Source organism: Talpa occidentalis, unplaced genomic scaffold, assembly GCF_014898055.3.
Source record: "Talpa occidentalis isolate TD23 unplaced genomic scaffold, MPIMG_talOcc4v2.1 talOcc4.9, whole genome shotgun sequence".
NCBI lineage: Eukaryota > Metazoa > Chordata > Mammalia > Eulipotyphla > Talpidae > Talpa > Talpa occidentalis.
Window position 1 is genome coordinate 208,980 of NW_023605305.1, and position 20,537 is coordinate 229,516.

General features: G+C 70.7%; 2 protein-coding genes across 2 annotated transcripts; one reads left to right on the forward strand and one right to left on the reverse strand.

Moving 5' to 3' along the window:
• The first annotated feature begins 369 nt into the window (after nt 1-369).
• SAMD11 (sterile alpha motif domain containing 11) lies at nt 370-11,935 on the forward strand. Its single transcript, XM_054691189.1, is given in 15 exon segments — nt 370-859; nt 1,831-1,922; nt 3,723-3,901; nt 4,039-4,089; nt 6,193-6,317; nt 8,315-8,404; nt 8,521-8,655; nt 9,479-9,629; nt 9,759-9,874; nt 9,957-10,035; nt 10,116-10,177; nt 10,180-10,602; nt 10,754-10,878; nt 11,062-11,172; nt 11,249-11,935. Coding segments are annotated over 15 exon segments (2,481 nt in total). The 3' UTR covers nt 11,501-11,935.
• On the reverse strand, nt 10,600-19,462 carry NOC2L (NOC2 like nucleolar associated transcriptional repressor). Its single transcript, XM_037499066.2, has 19 exons — nt 19,434-19,462; nt 19,196-19,348; nt 18,319-18,493; nt 18,124-18,240; nt 17,462-17,582; nt 17,291-17,381; nt 16,251-16,329; nt 16,039-16,149; nt 15,828-15,941; nt 15,443-15,631; nt 15,178-15,317; nt 14,584-14,695; nt 14,242-14,355; nt 13,969-14,070; nt 13,156-13,299; nt 12,943-13,056; nt 12,411-12,546; nt 12,161-12,235; nt 10,600-11,967 (listed from the first exon to the last, which is right to left on the reverse strand). The coding sequence occupies exons 1-19, from the start codon at nt 19,457-19,459 to the stop codon at nt 11,861-11,863; spliced, it is 2,220 nt and encodes a 739-aa protein (XP_037354963.1). The 5' UTR covers nt 19,460-19,462; the 3' UTR covers nt 10,600-11,860.
• Nucleotides 19,463-20,537: the final 1,075 nt, after the last annotated feature.

Here is a 20,537-nt window from a genome sequence, read left to right on the forward strand (position 1 = left end):
GACCCAGCAGCCCCCTCCCTCGGCGGGGTCCGCGCCCGCGCTCCCGACCCCGGCCCGCGCGCGGCGGGCCCGCCGGCCCCGCCCGCCGCCCCCCGCGGCCGCCGGGCGTCGGCCGTCACGCACCCCCTGCCGGAGCCCGCGCCGCCGCCCGCCGCGCCGGGGCCGTTTAAATGGGCCAAGTTGTGGCGGCGCGCGAGTCTCCCAAGTCCCGGCGGCGCGGGGCGCGGGGCGCGGGCGGGGCGGGCGGGCGGGCGGGCGGCCCGAGGGCGCGGGCGCAGGTGGCCCCGCGGCGGTCGCGGCTCGGCGGCTCGGACGGCGCCGGGCGCGGGCGGCGCGGCCCGGGGCGGCGCGGGCGGGGGGCGCCGGGCCATGCCGGCCGTCAAGAAGGAGCTGCCGGGCCGCGAGGACCTGGCGCTGGCGCTCGCCGCCTTCCGCCCGCCGCTGGCCGCGCTGCCGCTGCCGCCGCTGCCCGGCTACCTGGCGCCGCTGCCCGCCGCGGCCGCGCTGCCGCCCGCCGCCTCGCTGCCCGCCGCGGCCGCGGGCTACGGGGCGCTGCTGGCCCCGCCGCTGCGCGCGCCCCGCGCCGGCCTGAGCCTGCCGGGCGCGGCCGCCCCCGCGCGCCCGCCGGCCCCCGCGCGCCTCGCCGCGCCGGACTTCCAGCCGCTGCTGGACCGCGGCGAGCCGTGCATCGAGGTGGAGTGCGGCGCCAACCGCGCGCTGCTCTACGTGCGCAAACTCTGCCAGGGCAGCAAGGGGCCGTCCATCCGCCACCGCGGCGAGTGGCTCACGCCCAACGAGTTCCAGTTCGTCAGCGGCCGCGAGACCGCCAAGGACTGGAAGCGCAGCATCCGCCACAAAGGTGCGGCCGGGACCCCGCCCGCCCCGGGCCTCCCGCCGCCGCGCCCCGGCCCCGCGCCGGCCGGCGGGCGGCGCTGCCCAGCGGGGCCCCGTGGGCGCGCAGGGTCCTGCCGGCGCCCGCGCTCTGGGCCTGGGGAAGAAGTTGACGGGAACTCGCGGAGCCGGCGGGGCCTGGCGGAGCCGGACACTCCCCCCGCGGCGCCGGCGGGGGCGGGGGACGCGTGCGGCCGGGGGCGCGGGGCTGGGGGCGCGGGGCTGGGGGCTCGGGGGCGCTCTGGGGCGGGGGCGCGGGGCTGGGGGCGCGGGGCTGGGGGCTGGGGGCGCGCTGGGGCGGGACGCGGGGCTGGGGGCTGGGGACGCGCTGGGGCGCGGGGCTGGGGGTTCGGGGCGCGGGGCTGGGGCGCGCTGGGGCGGGGGCGCGGGGCTGGGGGTTCGGGGGCGCGGGGGCTGGGGGGCGCGGGGCTGGGGGCGCGCTGGAGCGGGGGCGCGCTGGGGCGGGGGCGCGGGCGGGGGGCGCGCTGGGGCGGGGGCGCGGGGCTGGGGTTGGTCTGCCGGGGCGCCCGCGCGTCTGTGCTCGGAGGCGCTGGTGCGGACCCGACGAGCGCGGTGGGCGCCGGGCGCCGGGGCAAGGCGGTTAGAAAGTTAAGGACCCTTTAGCGCTTGACTTTGGGGTTCTCGGCCACCGTCTTCCTACTGTGGGGTCAGGCGCCTCCGGGTGCCGACGGCACCCCCGTCTCCGGGGCACGCGACCTTCCTGGGTGGGCCCTGCTGCGCGCGCGGGGTGCCGACTTGGAGGGGCGCGGGCGCGGGAGGGGCCGCCTTCCCACCAGGGGCGCTCGCCGGGACCCTGCGTTTCGGGAGCTCCGCAGACCGCGGCGGTGTCCGGCGGGGCGGGGCGGCAGGGCGGGGGCACGCACGGGCCCAGAGCCCGCGGCTTATGCCGGCGCCTGGCTGCTTCGCGCTCTCCTGCAGGGAAAAGCCTGAAGACGCTCGTGTCCAGGGGCATCCTGCAGGTGCACCCGCCCATCTGCGACTGTCCAGGCTGCCGGATCTCCTCCCCGGTGGTGAGAAGCGCGCAACGCGCTGGGTTCCTATGGCCCTAACCCCAGGCCTGCGCCGTGAGGCCCAGAGGGGAGAGAAGGGAGACTTGGCCATGAGCGGTCATTTGGGGCGCCCTGAGCCAGGCCAGGAGAGGGCCTGGGCCGAGTTCTGAGTGTGGTGCCTGGAGGCGCCTGCCGGGCTCACAGTGGGTGCTGAGCCTTGGAGCCAGGCCTGGCTCTGGGGTGAGGAGGTCTGGAGCTGAGACAGGGGGACACCTGTGACCAAACACCCCCCCCCCCTTGTGGCAGGAGCAGGGCTGCCTGGGCCTGTCAAAGCCCTCTAGGCCACGGGCCCAGCACTGGTCTGGAAAAGACATGGGTGTTGAGTGGAACCACTGGGAGCAGGGAGGAGCCATGGAAGCCTCGGCTCCCCATGGGCTCGCGGCAGCCGCTGATCCTGGCTGCTCCACTCTGGCATGAGGGGGGTGGGACCAGAGGCACACGCTGGGCAGCCTGTTTGCTTTGGGCAGGGGTGCAGGGAGGGGTCGCCCTGGGCAGCCTGGGCTAGGCGGAAGCCACAGACCTCACTGGCGAGGACAGACACAGATGCTGCCCCTGCTGCCCACCCCACAGACCTCTGACCAAGCCCCTCACACCCACAGTCATGAGTGCCCCGGGCTGCGTGCCCAGCTGGCCCGTCTGAGCTGCCCCTGTGGGACAGACCGGTCAGGGCGTCTCACCTGGGGCCACAGAGAAAGGCCCTCTTCTCTGGCTGCCTGGCCCAGGGCAGCTCCATGGTTCCCAGACAGATCCTGAGGGCAGGTTTGGGGGCCGCTCCCAGACCCATAGGGGGGACTTCAGCTCCCAGATGGAGAGAGTTGGCAGCCCGCAGGCCCAGGCGGGGAGGAGACTGGGGCCCAGCCCGGTGGGGGCTGCCTGCGTCGGTGGGGTTCCTGGGTGTAGAGAGACCTGACCTGGACAGACCACAGGCTCTTCAAGGCAGGATGACTCCCACTCTGGGGGGGTGATGAGCCTTCCCAACACCTCCCTCCTGATGGGGGCACGGTGGGGAGCGGGTCAGGGTGCCCGGGACTGCAAAGACAGAGACAAGAGCTTCCTGGGGCCTGTGCCTTGCTGACCCTGCACTTAGAAAGGGCCAGCAGAAAACAGCCAGTGGCCGCTTCTCTCCTGGGTGGCAGGACCCCAGCTGCCCGGAGGCCGGGACAGGGAGCCAGCCCGCTGTGAGCGCACCTCATGCAGTGCCCCCTCCCCAAGGCCTGGGGTGGGGGCTGGGTTGTGGGAAAGCCCCAGGAGCCCAGAGGCCCCAGCAGGGCACAGGGGTCAGGTCCCAGCCTCCTGCCAGGACCATGAACTTGCAAGGGGATGGGAGGCAACAGTCTGAGCTGAAGGCCCCAAGCCCAGCTATCCCAGCGCCACCAGGGAGACTTGCTGGGGGCCTACCCAGTGTGCAGGGGCTGCTGGGGATGCAAGGGTGGGTCGCACACAGTCCCCAGGACTCCCCGAAGCTGGAAAGCAGGGGCACCTGCAGGCCAGGCTCCCAAGGGCTCTGCACCAGGCAATGCCCAAGTGGCCCAGCCAGCGCCCTCCAGGAGAGGGGAGTCAAGGGTCCCTGGCTCCCCATCCCTGCTCAGCCTGGGGCCCAGCCAGCATATCTCTGGCTGGCCCTGGTTGCATCCCAGCTCGGGGGGGCCGCAGGAGCCTCAGACTTGAGCCCCCCAAAGCCCTCCAGTTGCTGGGCCTCCGAGCAGGACCTGGGGACGCCACCCAGGAGGCCTCACCGTCCTGTCCTGTCTCCCTGCCCAGAACCGGGGGCGGCTGGCAGACAAGAGGACAGTCGCTCTGCCCCCCACGCGGGTCCTCAAGAAGGAGCTGACCCCCAGCTTCTCTGCCAGCGATGCCGACAGTGACGGGAGCAGCTCAGCCTGCGGGCGGCTGGGCCTGAAGAGGGAGGGCGACCCACACGTGCACGTCATGAAGAGAAGGTGCCTCGGGCGGGGCATGGCCGAGCCCGAGCTGAGCAACCCATGTCACGGCTGAGGGCGAGGGCCCCTGGGCAGCCGCTGCTACCTCAGGGTGGGGGCTTGATCCCCGCCGCCCTGACACCCCCTTCTCTCCGCAGAGTCCACACCCACTGGGATGTGAACATCTCCTTCCGAGAGACGTCCTGCAGGTGGGCAGGCAGTTCCTCTCCCGCCGGGCTCCCCAGGCCTCCCTCCCCTCCGGTGTGGTCTGTCTGGGTGCTGGGCCTTGGTGGCGGCCAGGGAGGACTCTTGGCAGCCTGGCCCCAGCACAGAGCCCCCGGCCCTGCCACCCTGACGCCCGAACCCACCTGCCCAAGCAGGGGCCACCAGCCCCTCTGCCCCCCAAGGCCGCCAGGGGGTGAGGATGGTGGCATGTGGTCGGGGCGAGAGGCGTGTCTACAGGGCAGGCGGGGCAGTCGCTCTACAGGGCAGAGCTGCCACGCAGCTCTGGCCTCCTGGTGCGGGCCGGGGTGCGCCCCCCTGGGAGCAAGGGCATGGCGTGGCCGGGCTGTCCGCTCCGCTGGGGCAGAGGCCAGTGCGCAAGGGGCGGCCGGCCCAGTACTCGGTGAGCGGATGGGGAAGAGAGATGGGAGGGGCGCCCGGCTCGAGGGACAGTGGCAGCCCGCCCCCGGGCCCGCTGCAGCTTCTGGGCGCGGGGTCAGCTCAGTGCCACGGCTGCTGAGGGCCCCGGGCCGCGGCCACCCAGCTCGCGGGCCGTGGCCATCATGCCCGCCTGGAGGGCGCCCAGCCCAGAGCTGGTCACACGGGAAACATCCTTAAACTTATGTCCACTTCAACTGGGAGTTGCCAGCTCGACCGCGCCTCTTAAGGGCCCTCGCGGACACTGTGACGTTTTATGGGCCTCTCACTTGGAGGCTGCAGGGTGGACCTGCGGGAGCCGGGCCCTGGGGCAGGGCGGTGCGGTCAGAGGGGAGGGGCGCAGCTGGACTTTGGCCCCCACCGCTGTCTGGCCCAGCGCCCCTCCCCCAACGCCTTGTCCTCCTGACGCTTCATGGCCCTGTCCATCGTCCTCACACCCTCCGTCCTGTCCCCTTGAGCACAGCTGGCAGGGGTGGGCCAGGGCTTGACGGCGAGGCTGGGGGTTCTGGCCCAGTCCTGCACGCCCTTCCCTGCCATCCGCACAGCAGCTGCCTCCTCCCTCCGAGGCCCACTGTGGGCAGCGTGGGGCCAAGGCTGAGTTTCCTTCCTTGACACCTGCGGTGTTGGTCAGCGTGAGCAGGGAAGGTTTCCCGGGCCCCGGCCAGGCCCTCTGGGTGGTCCCAAGGCAGCGTGGAAGGGCCTCTTCCCCGAGGCAGCACCCAGGGCCCCGGCAGTGGAATTGCCGATGCCACCGCGGCCTGCAGTGGGCACCTTGACGGGCCACCTCCCATAGCGTCCTGGGGGCCCCGGCAGGCGTCCCTGGGGAGGAGGGTGCCGCCCGCCTCTAGCTCTGCAGACTTCCCTGGTGCTGAACCCAGCAGTTCTGCCCACAGCGCCCAGGGCATGCGGACACGGCGCGGGCGGGAGATGCTGCGGTTAATCCCATAAACCACTCGCCCGCCCTGCCCTCCTGGCCGCCTGGGGCCGCTCTAGCGACGGGGCTAGGGTGGGGTGGCCAGCGCATCTGGGCTTCCCCGAGGCTCTGGAGTCCAGCCCTGGAGTCTTGGTGCTGGAACTGCCCTGCCCAGGGCGGCCGGATGAGCTGGCCAGCCGCCGGGCCTACGGGGTCGGACCGGTCCCCAGGTCGCCGAGGAAGTCCCAGTGCCGGCCTGGCCGGAGGCGGCTCCGTAAAGGTGGCGGGAGCTAGGCTGCCGTTGGGCGCCCGCAGGCCCATGTCCAGCCCCTCAGCCCTGACGTTGAGCTGTTCTCAGAGCCGAGGGCAATGGGCAGGGGCCAGACACGCGGTGGACGGTGGTCGCGCCCATCCCGGGCTCTGTGACGTGGGAGAGGCGACCGCGCAGAGCGGCCGGGCCGGCGGTGGAGGGGGGCACATCTGGGGCCTGCACTTGAGGCTGCGACTGTCGGCCTGGCCTCGCTCCATCCCGGGGACCGGGCTGCTGTGCGCGCCACGGCGGGACGGGGTTCACGCTCATGCAGGCTTGCTCCCGGGCGGCCGGGCAAGGCACAGATGGCACAGCCAGGCCAGCCCACCCGGGGCCGGGTCTGCTCCGAGGCCCGTGCCCCGTGCCGGCCCCGGCGGGTGCCCGTGGGTGCCAGGGCGCCCTCTCACCTCGCCTCTCTCTCCACTGCAGCCAGGACCCCGACCTCCCCGCCCTCGTCTCCAGCGTGCACCGCAGCCGCCACCTCGTGATGCCGGAGCGCCGGAGCCGCTGCGAGTTCCAGCAAGGAGGTGTAGAGCCCGGCCCGGGGGCCTCTGGTGAGGGTCCTGCGGCGGGCTGCGCGGGACAGCAGCCCTCCCCCTCCGCGGCTCAGCCCGGCCAGCCGACGCCCCAGCAGGCTTGGCGGGCAGCCAGGGAGGCCGGCCGGAGGGGGAGGCGCTGTCCCCCGGGGCTCGTGTGACGGTAATTGTGTTAATCCCGGCCAGCCGGCAGACGGGGAGGCGGCAGCTCCGCCGTGGCTCCAGCGGGTGGGCAGGGGCTGGCGTGACGAGGCCACTGCCCCCCCCCACACTAACAGGCGCCGTTGCAGTCGGCGGTCAGGGATGGGCTGGACTCACAGGGTTCAGACTCCCCGCTCTGCTGCCTGGAGCACCCCCAAACTCCCGGAGCAGCCCCCTCAGCGTGCCCGCCTGGTGCCCCCCAGGAAGGAAGGTGGGAACCGAGCAACGAGGTCACCCAGAGGGGCGGCTCCTGGAGGCAGGGGCCAGAGGGGCCTTGACCCCAGGAGACCCGGGGGCACAGCTGAGAGGTGAAGGGGCAGAGGGGCCCAGAGGGAGCTGGGGGCGCCTTGAACAGACAAGTTTCTGGCTGTGGCCATGACTCCCGGGACCCCCAGGCAGGTTGCTGGCCACGGCCACGTCCTCAGGCCCAGTGACAGCCCCAGGCGTGTGGGGGTTGCAGCGCTGGAGGAGCTGTGTGGGCAGCGGATAAAATCTAATTGCCGCATCGACCGCCGAGCAATGATTGAACTATCCTGAGCCTCAGGCCCCTGCTCCTGCCCGCTCCTGGGTGCCCGGGTCCAGCGAGCACGGGCCGGGCCCTGCACCCCACCCGGGTACCCTCCTCCCCACTCCGCCAGGGTGCAGGCCGGGGCAGGCGCATGTGGCCAGAGCCCCCGTGGCTTCCCCGTGTCCCAGCTGGCCTCTGGCGGGGACATCTGCCTGTCATCACCTCCACTGGCCGCCCCAGGGCTACTGTCCATCTCAGCCAGGCCCGCCCTGCCACAGCAGACGTGGGACTCAGGCACGCCAGGGAGCCACGGTGACCAGATGTCCCTCGGAAGAGCCCCCCCCAAGGACACGCGAGCCCCTGCCGTGGCAGGGCTGGGTCTCACTGCAGGGTGGGGGAGGGGGGCTCCGGGCGTGGCAGAACGGGAGGCCTGTGTGGTTGGGGCGCCCACAGCCCTCCTGGCCTGGCCGTCCAGGGCCCCGGAGCCCTCAGGCCGCAGGGACCCGACCCTCCCGGCCTGGCCCTCCTGGCCTGGCTGTCTGGACCCCAGGAGCCCCTGGGCCGCGGGGACCGACCCTCCTGGGGCCGTGGCAGCGAGGTGGCCGAGATCGATAAGTTATTAGCACCATTCTGTCAGCTGTAAAGTGGAGATTGATCGGCTCTCCGGGCCGCACTCCCCAGCCTGATAAAAATGACAGATTAAGGGAATAAGAAAAAGGAATTAGCCTCTGGGGCTGACGCCGAGGCTCCTGGGGCTGCGCCACCAGGGTCGTCAGCCTGGTTGGGGGGGCAGGACGTGGCTCCTAGGCGAGGGTGTCGGGGCCTGGGCCCCCCACGGCAGGGCCCGCTCAGGCTGGTGTGGGGGGGTGCGGTCTAGGGGTGCCCTCTGGAGCGGAGCAGCTGGTGCCCGGCCCCCATGCTGGCCTGGCTCTCCGGGGTCAAGGGGGAATGGGGGGGTGCGGCAGCGAGCCCAACCGGGGCCTCAAGGCTTTCGGGGCTGAGGCTGCCCTGGACAGACAAGTCTGGGGTCCCCGGGACAGGACCCCGCACCCCATCCCGAGGGGGAAGGTGGGTCTGCTGGATCAGGCCTCTCATTCCTCCCCGGCAGCGCTGGGATGGGCCTGGTGGGGAGCAAGCACCTGGGGGGTCCCGAGTTGCCACCTGAGGCTGTTGCCACAACGTCCCCATCATCACACGTGCACCCCAGCCCTGCGTGGGGTAAAGGCCAGTGCTGGGCCTGCCCAGCAGGCCCAGCCACCACCCTCTCCAAGTCCCAGATGCACGAGCAGCCCCTCCCCTCTCCCAGGTGAGCTGCTGGGCAAGAGGCTGGGCGGCCTGCCCCCCATTAGCAGTGACTGCCCCGTGGAGAAGGCCCGAAGAAGTCAGTCCCCCCAAGGTGGGAGCACGGCGTGGACGGGCGGGGGGCGCCTAGAGGAGGGAGGGGGACAGAGCCCTGGGCCAGGAGGCTTGGGGTCTGACGGGGGGTGCCGCCTCGCCCTGTGCCCCATGCAGAGGCTCTGCTGCTGTCGGAACTGGGGCCCGCCATGGCCCCCGAGGACCACTACCGCAGGCTGGTGACGGCGCTGAGCGAGGCCAGCTCCTTCCAGGACCACCAGCGTCTCTACCACCTGGGCGTCCCAGGTCCTGGTAGGTGGCCCTTGGCATGAGCCCCTCACCCACCAGGCCAGGGTGGCTGCGGCACCCTCGCTGGTGGGTAGTGAGCTGCCCTGTCCCCACCCACGTGGCCCAGCAGGCCCAGAGGGCCTTCAGAGAGGGGGCGGGGTGCCTCCCGCTGGGCAGAGGCCTGGAGGCGTCCAGCGCAGGTCCGAGAAGCCCCACTGCAGAGGCAGCGGAGCCCACCGCAGCCGCAGATCCCCTCCCACCGCCCCACCCGGACACCGGCCCGAGGGGGCGCCCCTCACCCCCCAGCCCCCCTCCGGGCGCGGACCTCGGCTTTCCCCCCGCGGTGCTGGGAAAGGGGCAGCGTTTCCTCTCCTCACGCGAGCCTGCCCCCCAGGGCAGCTCCGGCTCGGAGAGCCTGAATAATTCACCAAATGTGAATAATTTAAAAATCTTCCTTTTTAATTGCTTTCCCGGCCTGCCCGCGGCGGCGCGGCGGCCTGCGCGGGGGCGCGGCCCCGGGGGGCGGCTGCCAATCACGCGCCCCCGCCGCGCCCCCCAACCCACCCGGCGGCCGGGAGGGGCCGCGCCGGCTGGCGCCCCGCCCGCGCAGGGCGCCCCCCGCCGCTCGGGTAATTAATTTATAAACAGGCGGCGGCAGCAGACGGAGAGGGCCGCGGGGGGGCCGGGCGCCGGCGCGGCGTGTCCGGGGGTCCCCGGGAGACCCGGCCCTCGAGGCCCCGCGCCGCGGCCCCCCACGCTCCCCGCGGCCGCGCACGACCCCCCCAGACAGGCCGAGGGCCGGGGGCGCTCCCGCGGGGGCCGCGCGTCACCGCCGCGACCCCCCCAGATCTCCTGAGGGTCCGGCAGGAGGCGGCGGCCGCGAGGGGCCCCGGCGGCCCGGAGCTGCACCTGCGCCCGCCGCCCGCCGCCGCGCCGCGCCGCAAGCCGGGCCTGGCCGAGCGCCGGGAGGGCGCGGGCCCCGCCGCCTTCCCCGACAGGTACCGCCGGCGCGGCCGTCCCCGGGGCGGGGGGCGGAGGGCGGAGGACGGAGGGGGCCGCCCGGCCGGGGGCCCGCGCGCGGGGCGGGGAGGCCGGGCGCGCGGGCCCCTCACCGGCTCCGTCCGCAGGGAGCTGTCGCGGCCGCCCCCGCTGCCGTCGCCTCAGAACGCCCCTCACATCGCTCTGGGCCCCCACCTCAGACCCCCCTTTTTGGGGGTGTCTTCTGCGCTGTGCCAGGCCCCAGGTGAGGCACGGGCGGGGCACCAGCCGCAGGCCAGGGCAGGCGGTGGCCGGGGGCCGCCTGACTTGGGACCTGTCCCCCCCAGGTTACGGCTTCCTGCCCCCCACGCAGGCCGAGGCCCTAGCGCGGCAGCAGGAGCTCCTGCGGAAGCACAGCCTGGCCAGGTTGGGGGGGGCCGGGGGGACGTGGTCCTGTGGGGGGGGGCACCCCTGCCCCAGGCCAACCCTGCCCCTTCTGGGCCCAGGCTGGAGATGTCAGCGGAGCTGCTGCGCCAGGAGCTGGAGAGCGTCCCCCCGCCACAGCTACTGGCCCCGAGGCCGCACTGCGCCCCGAGAGCACCGAGGAGCTGCAGCGGCGGGGGGCCATGCTGGTGCTGGGACACAGCTCCACGCCACTGCTGGCCCTGCCCCCCCAGGGCACACTGGGCCCCCCCACACTGCCCCGCAGAGTCCCTCATAAAGGGGACCCCAGCCCAGCCTCAGCTCAACCAGGGGAGTCCGAGAAGACAGAGGCTGCGCTCTGGGCACAAGACAGCTCCGAGGACGAGTCCCCCAAAGACTCCGACGGAGAGGACCCCGGGGCAGCAGCAGCCGGGGGCCCGGGCCCCACGCCCGGCCAAGCCCCGACCGGAGGGGCCAGCTCCCAGGAGAAGGGGCTTCTCTCGGGGCCCACGCTGCCCCCTCCATCGCCCCTGGGCCCGGGCTGCGCCGCCAGCGCCTGCTCACACACAGGTGGGCTCCGGCCCGCAGGCAGCACATGCTGGGCACATGGGCCAGCACCCCCAGCCCAGCCGCTGCGGGCGTCCTAAGAGCCCAGCCCAGGAAGGCCAAGGGCAGGGGCCCCGGGTAAAGCCAGAGGTCTGACCACAACCCCCCCACCCAGGAGCCAGCGGCGGATTCCTTGTGGATGGGGAGGCGGCCCTGGCCCCTGAGGACATCAGCAAGTGGACGGTGGACAATGTCTGCAGCTTTGTGGGGGGCCTGCCTGGCTGCGGAGAATATGTTCCGGTGAGGGGCGCCCGTGAGTCTGAGCCGCATTCGCATGCCTCCCCCACCCGGGCCCCCGCCCCACCCCAGGCCTCCCTAAGGCAGTGGGAAGCAGAGCAGGCACTGCCCCCTTCCCTGCACTGGACCTGGGATGGGGGGGGGGTGATGTGGGAGGCAGCTCCTGCACTCAGCCCTGCCTCCCAGGTCTTCAGAGAACAGGGCATCGACGGGGAGGCCCTGGCGCTGCTGACGGAGGAGCACCTCCTGACCACCCTGGGGCTCAAGCTGGGACCGGCGCTCAAGATTCGCGCCCAGGTGAGGGGCCGGCCTGGGGCCCTGGGGTGGCCCCAGCTCTCCTGGCGGACAGGCCCCCACCGCTGTCTCCCTGCAGGTGGCCAGGCGCCTGGGCCGCATCTTCTACATGGCCAGCTTCCCGGTGGCCCTGCCACTGCGCCCACCGCAGGCCCCTGAGCGGGAACCCACCTCGGAGGGGCAGCCCCTGTCGCCTGCTGCCACCACCACCACCTCCCCCTCCCCCTGCGGGGGCGAGCAACCCGCGTCTGGCCTGGCCTCACCCAAGCCAGAGAACAGGCCCCCGGCTCTGCTGCTGAGGCCCGCGGATACCTCCCAGACTCTGGGCTGAGCGGCGGGTGGGTGACGCAGGCCCAGCTTCCCCTCCGGGTTGTGAGGCGAGATGCTGGGCAGGAAACCCACCAAGGGGATGTGCACATCCAGAGCCTTTCTGGGGCAATGGCAGAGCCCGGTGCCCAGAGCCCAGGGCCAGCTGGCGGGGGCTCTGCAGACCAACCAAAGATGGAGGTGCGTCGGCCCCTCCCCGGCGCTGCTGGGGGCCACTGAGCATCCTGGGGGCAGCTGCCACCCGCTCCCCAGCGAGGATCAGACATCGGCACAGGGCGCGGCACTCCCGGTCTCTCGTGTTGTGAAAATAAAGCCCTGTTCCCTCCGCCGCCCGCCCCGCTGTGCTGCGTCGGCCCTCGGGGCCTCAGTCCTCCTCCGAGAGCTCCAAGTCCTGCAGCTCGTCCTCAGGCCCCTGCGCCAGTCGCCACAGCTCCCCCGGCTCCAGGGCGGCCTCTGCATCTGGGCCTTCATCTGTAGGGAGGTGCCTGCTCAGTCCCCCCTGTTGGGAAGGAACCGCCTCGGGGCTTCACGGCGCTGACTCACCCCAGCACTGATGTATCTGGGCAGACCCGCAGGGATGGAGCAGCTGACTGGCACCCAGGGCCCAGCCCTGGGACAGATGGACTCAAAGGGTCATCGTGGCTCTGACCACGCCAACACTCACCCTCTGAGCTGCTGGCCACAGCCGCCTCGTCCTCCGCCTTGTCCTCCTGTGCCCTCTGAGGAGCTCTCGGGGCACCTGAGGACAGATAAGTGCTGGTGGGAGCAGGTCCGCCAGCCAAGCATGGTGGGGGCAGCCAGGCGCCCTCCAATTCCAGAGGCCCCACCCCACACCCAGGCGGGTGTCGGCTCCGCCCACAGGGGGGCCAAAGCCTCCAGGCCCAGGACCCGGCAGGCTGAGGGTGCAGACCCACCTCCCCGAGAGAAGCAGGAGCTAGGCTCATCCTCGTCACTGTCCAGGTCGAAGAGGTCCTTGAATTCCACCCTGTCCTCCTCCTTCCTGTCCCCCACCTTGCGTCGCTTTATTTCTGGGAAGTTCAAGTCTTCTAGCTGGGGGGCCAGAGCAGCAGGTGTGGGCAGGGTGCCCTGGCCCTGGCCCTGGCCCACCAAACCTCGGCAGAGAGGTCACCGCCACAGGCAGCCATTCCCCACCCTTCCGGCCAGGGCCACCGCAGGGCCAGACCCACAGCGGTGAGGCCTGTCTTGGCCACGGCCCTGGCCAGAGGCCCAGTTGCAGACCCCACCTTCCTGCTCCCCAGTCTCTAGCCCTTGCCCCTGGGCAGAGAACAGCACCAGGATGAGGCCCCAGCCCCCACAGGCAGCAGCCTGACACGTTCCCCAGCACCCCACCTCAGCACCAGGGCAGGCTGCAGCCGGGACCTCATCACCGCCTGGCCCTCCTGGCCTGCGCAGCCCCCAGCCCCCCACCCAGGACACTCCCTGTACCCGCTCTTTGCCGCTGATCTCCAGCTGGATCTCACGGTCCCGCAGCTTCCGCCACTGCCTGTAGTAACGGGTGAGCGGGGTCCCTGCCGCCCGGGCCTGTTGCTCCCAGGCCTCCTGAGGGGCACAGGCGGGGTCACATCCTCCTGAGCCGACCCCCAAGCCCGGCCACACTGAACGGCACACTCTCCCCGCCCCGGGCCCTGCTGAACTGACCGCCGCAGGCCGGTCCGACACGCCAAAAGAGGCCGCCTGCCGGAGGCTGCAGATGTGGGCGGCGTTCTCCTGCACCTTGTCCAGCAGCTGGCGCGCCTGTCGGCAGTAGTTGGCCACCTTGCACTCACGGAGAAAGGCCTTGAGCTGCGGAAGGAGGCCAGCACCCATGAGCCCGGCACAGGCGCCCGTGTGTGCGAGGCAGGGTGTGGGGGAGTGTGTGTGACAGGCGTGGGGGTGGGGGACAACTGTGAGGTGCGAGAAATGGCCACCTTTGGAGCCCTGCCCACCCATGTTGGGGGTGGGGGTGCTCAGAGAGGGGTGGCTGGCCTCAGAGCACCACCGACTCCAGGATAGTCCAGGCAAGCCCCCACCCGCAGCGTGTAGCTCAGTTCACTGCCCTCCGTCCTCAGGCCTGCGGGCCCTACTGTCCTTCACGGACAAGTTGCGCGGCTGGTGGAAGCCGCGGGACTTCAGGCCCCGCATTGTCTCCACCTCTTGGCTCCACTGAGACACTGTGGGGTCACCCTGCTCTAGGCAGCCATCCGGTGGGCCGGGTGCATCTGCCCACACTCAGGCCGGCTGGGCCTCTGAACCAGGCAGTACCCCTACCCCAAGCAGGCCTGAAGTGAGTATGCTGACTGCACCCCCTGGGGTGGGCGGCACCCCAGCGCTGACAGAAACTTCCCGGCTGAAAACAAACACCCTACATAACAGCCCAACAGGGGTTTCAGACAGAACCCCCGCCCCCATCAGCAGCAGCCGGCTGAGGCGGAGCAGGCCACCCAGGGGCCCAGCGGGGAGGGAGAGGCAGACCTGCAGGACGACGGGCAGCGCCAGCTCAGGGAAGGCGATGCTGTGGGCCTGGCTGTGCAGGTACTCCAGAGTGAGGTCACACAGCTGCTCCAGCAGGCCGTCCTGGGTGAGAGCGAGGCTGGCTCAGTCTACGGTGGAGCCACAGGACAGGACACCAGACACTAAACCCCCACGCCCGCCAGTCACTGGGCACAGCACTGACCCCAGCACCCCAGTCCTGTCGTGACCCCCAGGGCCTCCCCACAGCCCCTCCCGGACAGTGGGCAGCCTCACCCGGTAAGCCTTCTCCTGCAGGTTAGCCTTGGACAGCTTCAGGATCACGGCAAAGTTGATGGGCCTGGCGCTCATGCGCCCTGGCCTCCGATTGAAGTCGACCTGCTGGAAAACCTGCCCCCACCCGGGTCAGCCCCCCTGTGCGAGCAGAGAGCGAGCTTGGGTGGGCACCTGGCCTGCCAGTCCGGCTCCCCTGCTCTCTGTGATGGGGGGCAAAAGCCTGGATCACCCCTGCAGCTGCCCCCAGCTGCCTGCGGCAGTTGTGGGGCGATGGGTGCCTGCACTCCAGCGAACGGGGCTCACACTGACACCCCTACTGCCGCCCCGGCCTGGCCTGCTCACCTCTAGGACGAAGGGCAACACAGGGATGAAAGCGCCAGTGCTCTCCGAGAGCAGAGTCAGGGCCCGCACGCAGTGCATGCGCAGCGGGTAGAAGCGGGCCGTGGGGACCAGCCTGGGCGGGAGGTGGGTGAGAGGCCCCGCCTTAGACCCGCCGCCCAGCCCAGCCCACTGACCCCCCGCCCCCCATACCTGCTCGCCCACCAGATCTCTGCAGGGGTCCGCAAAACACAGACCCAAACGCCTCGGCCTGGAGAAGCCTCCATGCGCTCAGCCTCAGGTTGTCTTATTGCAGGCCCTTCCTGCCTTCCCTGGTCCCGGGAACCTCCTTCAGAGGCACAGGCTGCCCCCCATCCTCTATCCCAGATGGACGATGGACGTCCACACCCAAACCGCAGCGCTCTCTCGCCCAGGTCCTGTCCAGACCCCGTTCTCAAAGCCAGCTCCCCTTGTCCCCGGGGCCACAGCCGCCCTGCATCCAGGCCTCCCGTAGGATCAGCCCTGCCGGGCACCTCCACACAGCCCCCACAGTCCATCTGCAGGACGCCGCTGTGGCCCCAGTGTGGCCCAACCCGCCTGCCCCCCACCCCAACTCACTTGATGCAGCCGATGACCACCTGGGCAAGGGGGTAGACCAGGGGCTGGAGAGCGCCGCTGGGGCGGATGGTGCTGAGCGCGCGGCACCACAAGTACAGGCAGTGCACAAACTGCCAGTTATACACCGACTGGTACGTCTCCTGGGGGCGTGAAGCCACCGGGCGGTGAGCTGGGTCCACCCCCTGCCCACTTGTGCCCAGGGCCACCGCTGGCAGTGCCTCCCTACCCCGCCCGGCCATCACCAACCCCCCCCCAGGCCGCCCACCTTTTTACGAGTGGTCATGGCACTGCGCAGGTGGATGGCCAGCTGCCGGATATAGAGGAAGGCGTGCTGGTAGGCCAGACTGGTGTCCAGTGCGAGCAGCTCCGTCAGGGTCCGCTGCATGAAGGTGATGTGCGGCAGGGCGCCGGGGGAGGTGAACTTGCAGTTCCTCACGTAGGTCAAGTACATTTGCTGCCGGACATACCCAGTCAGAGGCACTTCCAGGCTCCCTGCTGGGCACCCGCCAGCAGACCAGGGCCTCCCAGCCCCCAGGAGATCAGTGGGGTCCCCGGACACGCTCACCCAAAAAAAGCAGCTCACGGGGCACCGCGGAGGTCCAGGGCTGCTGCCACGGCCCCCTCCTCACGCTGGTGCTCCCGCCACTCACCTTGAGCAAGGGACCCAGGAAGATGTCCTGCTTGTGGCGGCAGACTCGGGTGAGCACCAGAAAGGCCAGCACGCGCAACGTCTCCTCCCCCGTGCTCCACAGCACCACCATCCTCTGCGGAAGACCCGCATCACTAGCTGCCCCTGCACGCGAGGGCCCAGGAAGAGCAGTGCTGGGTGCCCACGGGCGGGATGGGCACGGGCAGGCCCACCTTGAGCAGCATGCGGCACTGCTTGGGGAAGGCCAGGTAGTAGGGAACAGAGTTGCTGATGTGGTGCAGGACAGCTGCCGCCACCGTTGTCTCGGCCAGGCAGGTCACCAGCTGGGAGCATTAGAGGATGAACCATGAGGGCCCACGCCATCAGATGTGCTGGCCCAGGCGACCCAGGGAGGAGCCCCCACGGGCCAGCCCCAGAACCGCACCTGTATGACTGCACTCAGGTAAGCCTTGATGTCCAGCCGCAGCCTTCCCCACAGCGGGCTACTGGATGGTAACAGTGCCCTGCGGAGAACACGAGCCGGCCAGTGAGCCCCGGAGGCAGGAGTGCACCCAGGACGCAAGAGCCCACAGTTTCCCGGGAAACCCTTCCCCGCTCGCCCAGAGCATGTGGCCTTATGGCTGGGCCAGGACGCTCTCAAAAGTACCCAAGTCAGACACCCCCACCCCCACCCCACCAGATCTAGGGCTCCCCAGAGCCTCCAGAGGGACACCAGGCACAGGGCGCCAACCAGGCAGCACAGGCCAGGAGACGTACCAGTCGGCGTACAACTGGCAGTTCGTGCACTGCCGCATGCTCAGCACCATTCGCCCCAGCGGCGCTCTCCTGCCCCTGGTCTACCCCCTTGCCCAGGCAGGCTCTTAGGCCCCGCACCTGGAAACCCCGTCACCTTCATTCACAATTTAGCTGCCAAGAAACCAGGTGCAGGGCTCCTGGAAATGCAGAACACCCAGCGATAGCCGAGTGAGCTTTCCCACAGGCAGCAGCATAGCTTCACCAGGCCTGGCTTGGCGGCAAGGGGCCGCTCCCCATGAGACACAGCCACAGGGCACCGCTTCCGGGGTGCCCACCGCAGGATAGTTCCTTCACCAGGAACAAGAGAGGGCAGTGCCCCACACTCAAACCACCTCCACTGCCTCCCTCCCTGCCCCTACTGGGGGGCCCCCTTGACGGGACCCCCCCACCTCAACCCTCAACCCCAACACCCTCGCAGGGAGCCTGCGCCTTCCCAAGCAGGACGGGGGTCCCGTGGCTTCTCCACAGGCCTCGCCTCCTCTGTGCCAACTCAGATTTTCCAGTTTGGGATGAAGATTAATCCTGAGCCAATCTACAGAAAACTTTCCTTCTCAGGAAGAAGAGACAAGACAGGGTAAGCCCACGCCTGGGGCCCTGCCAGGAGCCTGCCCCACCCCGCCGCACACTGCTGGGTCCTGGGTGCCACAGTCAGGGGCTCTTTCCTCTTACCTGCTGCTGTCCTGAGAGACCTTCCCGAACAGCAGCTTCTGGAGACAGCCGAAAAGATCTCTGATGCAAAAGGTGACCAGAGCATTGAACACTGCAACAAGGGACCACAGCGGCCACTCAGGCACACAACAGGACAAAAAGTCTGGACCCCAGGCACCCGGCCCCACTCACCAGCACTGTCAGTGACCTGGAACTTGCTGGGCTCAGCACCCTCCTGGTCGCCTTGGGTGGTGGCCACGGCGGCTCGGAACGCCTGCACGACTTCGTGGAATACCTTCGGGGTAAGTTGCTGCTACGGAAGCAAAAGAATGTAGATCGTTGGAAGAACAGTCAGCATGTGTCCAAAGCAAGAGGCGCTCAGGGCCGTAAAACCCGCCCCGAGGAGAAAGTGACCCTCGCCCACACCACAAAGAGCAGCGCCATGGCCAAGCGCCGGGGACAGGCAGATGAGACCCCTGGATCCTTCTGAAAGGGCAAGGGGCGTGGCTGGGAAGGGGCCAAGGACCTGACCCCGGCAGCAGCTGGAAGGCACCTGAAGTGCCCACTTCTGTCCTTCCTTTCCCCGCAGGCACTACCGTCCACTCGCGGGAACAGGCCCCAGTTCTGCCAACAAAGGAAAGAGGACGCTGCCCCGCGCATAACAGACCCTGGGGACAGGGGGCCAGGGAGAACCTGAGGGGAGGGTTCCTGAGAAGAAACAGCTGGTGCGCAGCCTGTGGCAGACGCCAAAGCAGACACGAGTCTCTTATCCTCAGAGAAGGGCTCCCTCTGCGGCCCAGCCCCAGGGGACTGAAGCAATGTGAGGGACACCCCTGCCCCCCTCCACCTTTCACCTTTGCCGCCTGCTTCCATCTTTCGACCATGGCGAGAGTCACAGGAACAGAATCCTTCTTCTCTTTGGGCCCTCCGGGAACCCCATCTTCAGTGTCATCCTCTTCCTCGCTCGCTTCCTGTGTCAGGCAGAAGGCTGGGCTGGAGCTCGGGAAGGGAGGCCAAGGGTCCCCACCCACAGGCTCTGCCGGCCCCACCTCCAGCTCCGTGGGCAAGGAGTGCAGCTGCTGCTCCTCATCATCAGAGGAGTCCGTCTCGCTGAAGTTGAGCAAGCTCTGGTCGTTCTCCTGCAGGAACTTGTAGAATTCCGGGTCCTTGTCCTTCAGCCGGGAGAGCTGGTCCTTATGCTCAGAGGCCTGACCCTTGCGCCGGCTGAGGAGATGCAGGCAACGCGGTTGAGCAGCAGCACAGGCGAGGGCAGGGAGAAGAGGTGGTGGGCTGCCTATCCCCCACGCTTCTAGCACGGTGGCCTCCACAAACGCAGTGGCTTCGATGGAGGCAGTGGGGCTCCAGGTCTGTGATTTCTCCAGGCCTTCTGCCTGCCTCCAAGCCCAGGTAGCCCAGGGCACTAGGCACTATCTCCACGGGTGCACTCCGGCGTCCAGGCTGAGCCAGGGCTGCCACACAGCTGCTCCCGCTCACCGGTTGGCAGCCCAACTGCAAGCAGCCCGAGGAAAGCGACCGCTCCCCCGTGTCGCCTGCAGCCCGCGACCGGCCGCAGGTCTCAGCCGCGCTCCCGCGGTCCCCCTTCAAAGAGCAGCAGCGCCCAGTTGCCCTCAGCCCAGGGCCCCGCCTCCGTGCCCGGCACCTGCCACCTGGCCCCACACGGGCGCCCCGCGACCGCCCGTCCGCCGCTGCTCCAAGCGCCGAGGCTGCGGTCGCCTCACCGAGATCTCGCGGCCCGGCCCGGCCCCTTCAGCCACCACCTGCTCCGGCCCGGGCACCGCGGCCCTCGCCCCCGAGCCTGCTTCGGCCAGCGCCTCCTCGGAGGCCTCTCCGGCCCTCACCACCACAGCCCGGCCGCGCCGAACGCAGCCGGGGGTCCACGCCGCGCGGCCCCGGTCCCGCACTCACCCGGCCGAGGGGCTCCCGCCGCGCCCGGGCGGGCTCCGGGCCGCTCCGCGCGCCGCCCGCGCCGCGGGGGCCGGGCCTCCTTCCGGCTCCGACTCGGACTCGGCGTCGAAGCCCGAGGCCAGGAACTCGTCCACCGTCAGCTCCGCCAAGCGCCTGCGGGACACCTCGTCAGCCCGCCCCGCCAGGACGCCCCGCGAGCGCGGCCCGGCAGTCCCGGCCGCCCGCCCCCGCGCCTCACCTCCGGCGCCCGCGCGCCGCCGCCATGCCTGCCGCCGCCGCCCGCGCCACTTCCGGCCCCAGAAGGCCGCGCGCGGGCGCACTTCCGGCGGCCGGCCCCGCCCCGCCCGCCCGCCCCGCCCCTGGCCGCGCCCCGCTCTGAGGGCGGCTCTACGGTTCTCCACCCCAGCGCCGCCGTGTCCGAGGCGGGCGGGCGCGCGCACGCCGCCGCGCCGCCCGGGCCCTCCGCGCCTCCCTCGGCGGCCTGGGGGCTCGGCCGCAGCGCTGGGGCCTTGCGCAGGCCTGCTCGGGGCGGGCCGCAGCCCGCTCGCCGGGCGGCCTCCCTGAGAGCAGAGCCCCGCGCCCAGCCGGGCGCCCGAGGCCGCGCCGCCGCGTGCGGGAGGGCGGGGCGGGGCCGCGGACGCGCCTGAAGAAGAGCAACCGCTGCTCCGTGCGGAGCGCCTCGCCGGCCAGGAGAGAGGCAGAAAGGGAAGCCAGGATGGCGCGACGATGGGCACCTGGTCAGAAACGGAGGCCCGAGGCCCAGGCCGGTCTTGCCCTGCCCGGCGAGAACCGGAGCCTCGCCAGCCCACTGGGAGCCCCGCGCGCCCGGGCGAGGCAGCGGGCAGATCTGCCAACTGTCCCTGAAGCTGCTTGGCTCCATTTCCCTCAGACTGCTGTGTCTGCTGCACGATCTGTAACTGGATCCCCACAGCACCCAGGGGCCCGGCATCACCCTGCCCGCCCTCCCCCAGGGAGGCGCCGCAGCCATGGCTTCCTGGGGCCCCGGGCCCACCATCCTGCCCTGACCCCAGCACACCGAGGGGGGCGGCCCCCCTTTATATCTGTCTAGAGGATCCTAAGTGGACCAGTCAGGTTCAAGCTCACCTTACTGGTTAGTTATTTGGGTTGAAAATGGAAACTGAGCTGATTGGTGCCAAATAGTCTAAACAATCCAGTCAGGCCTGTAGGGCCGGGAGCCTGCGGGGAATATAAGACAGAGCGAGGCCAGATTGACTCACTCTGCTCCAGCCTCTGAAGAAAGGCAGGGGGTCCTGTTCCTGGCCTTCAAGGAGGAAACATTCACCAGACACCTTCGAAGCAGGGTTGGGCAAACAGCCTCTGC

Coding starts and splice junctions, on each gene's coding strand:
- NOC2L (XM_037499066.2), bottom strand. CDS start 19,459: ATGGCGGCGGCGCGCGGGCGCCGGAG. Junction 18,241..18,318: donor CCTTGCCCACGGAGCTGGAG/GTGGGGCCGGCA, acceptor TGCCTGACACAG/GAAGCGAGCGAGGAAGAGGA. Junction 14,696..15,177: donor GTGGTCATCGGCTGCATCAA/GTGAGTTGGGGT, acceptor CCTCCCGCCCAG/GCTGGTCCCCACGGCCCGCT.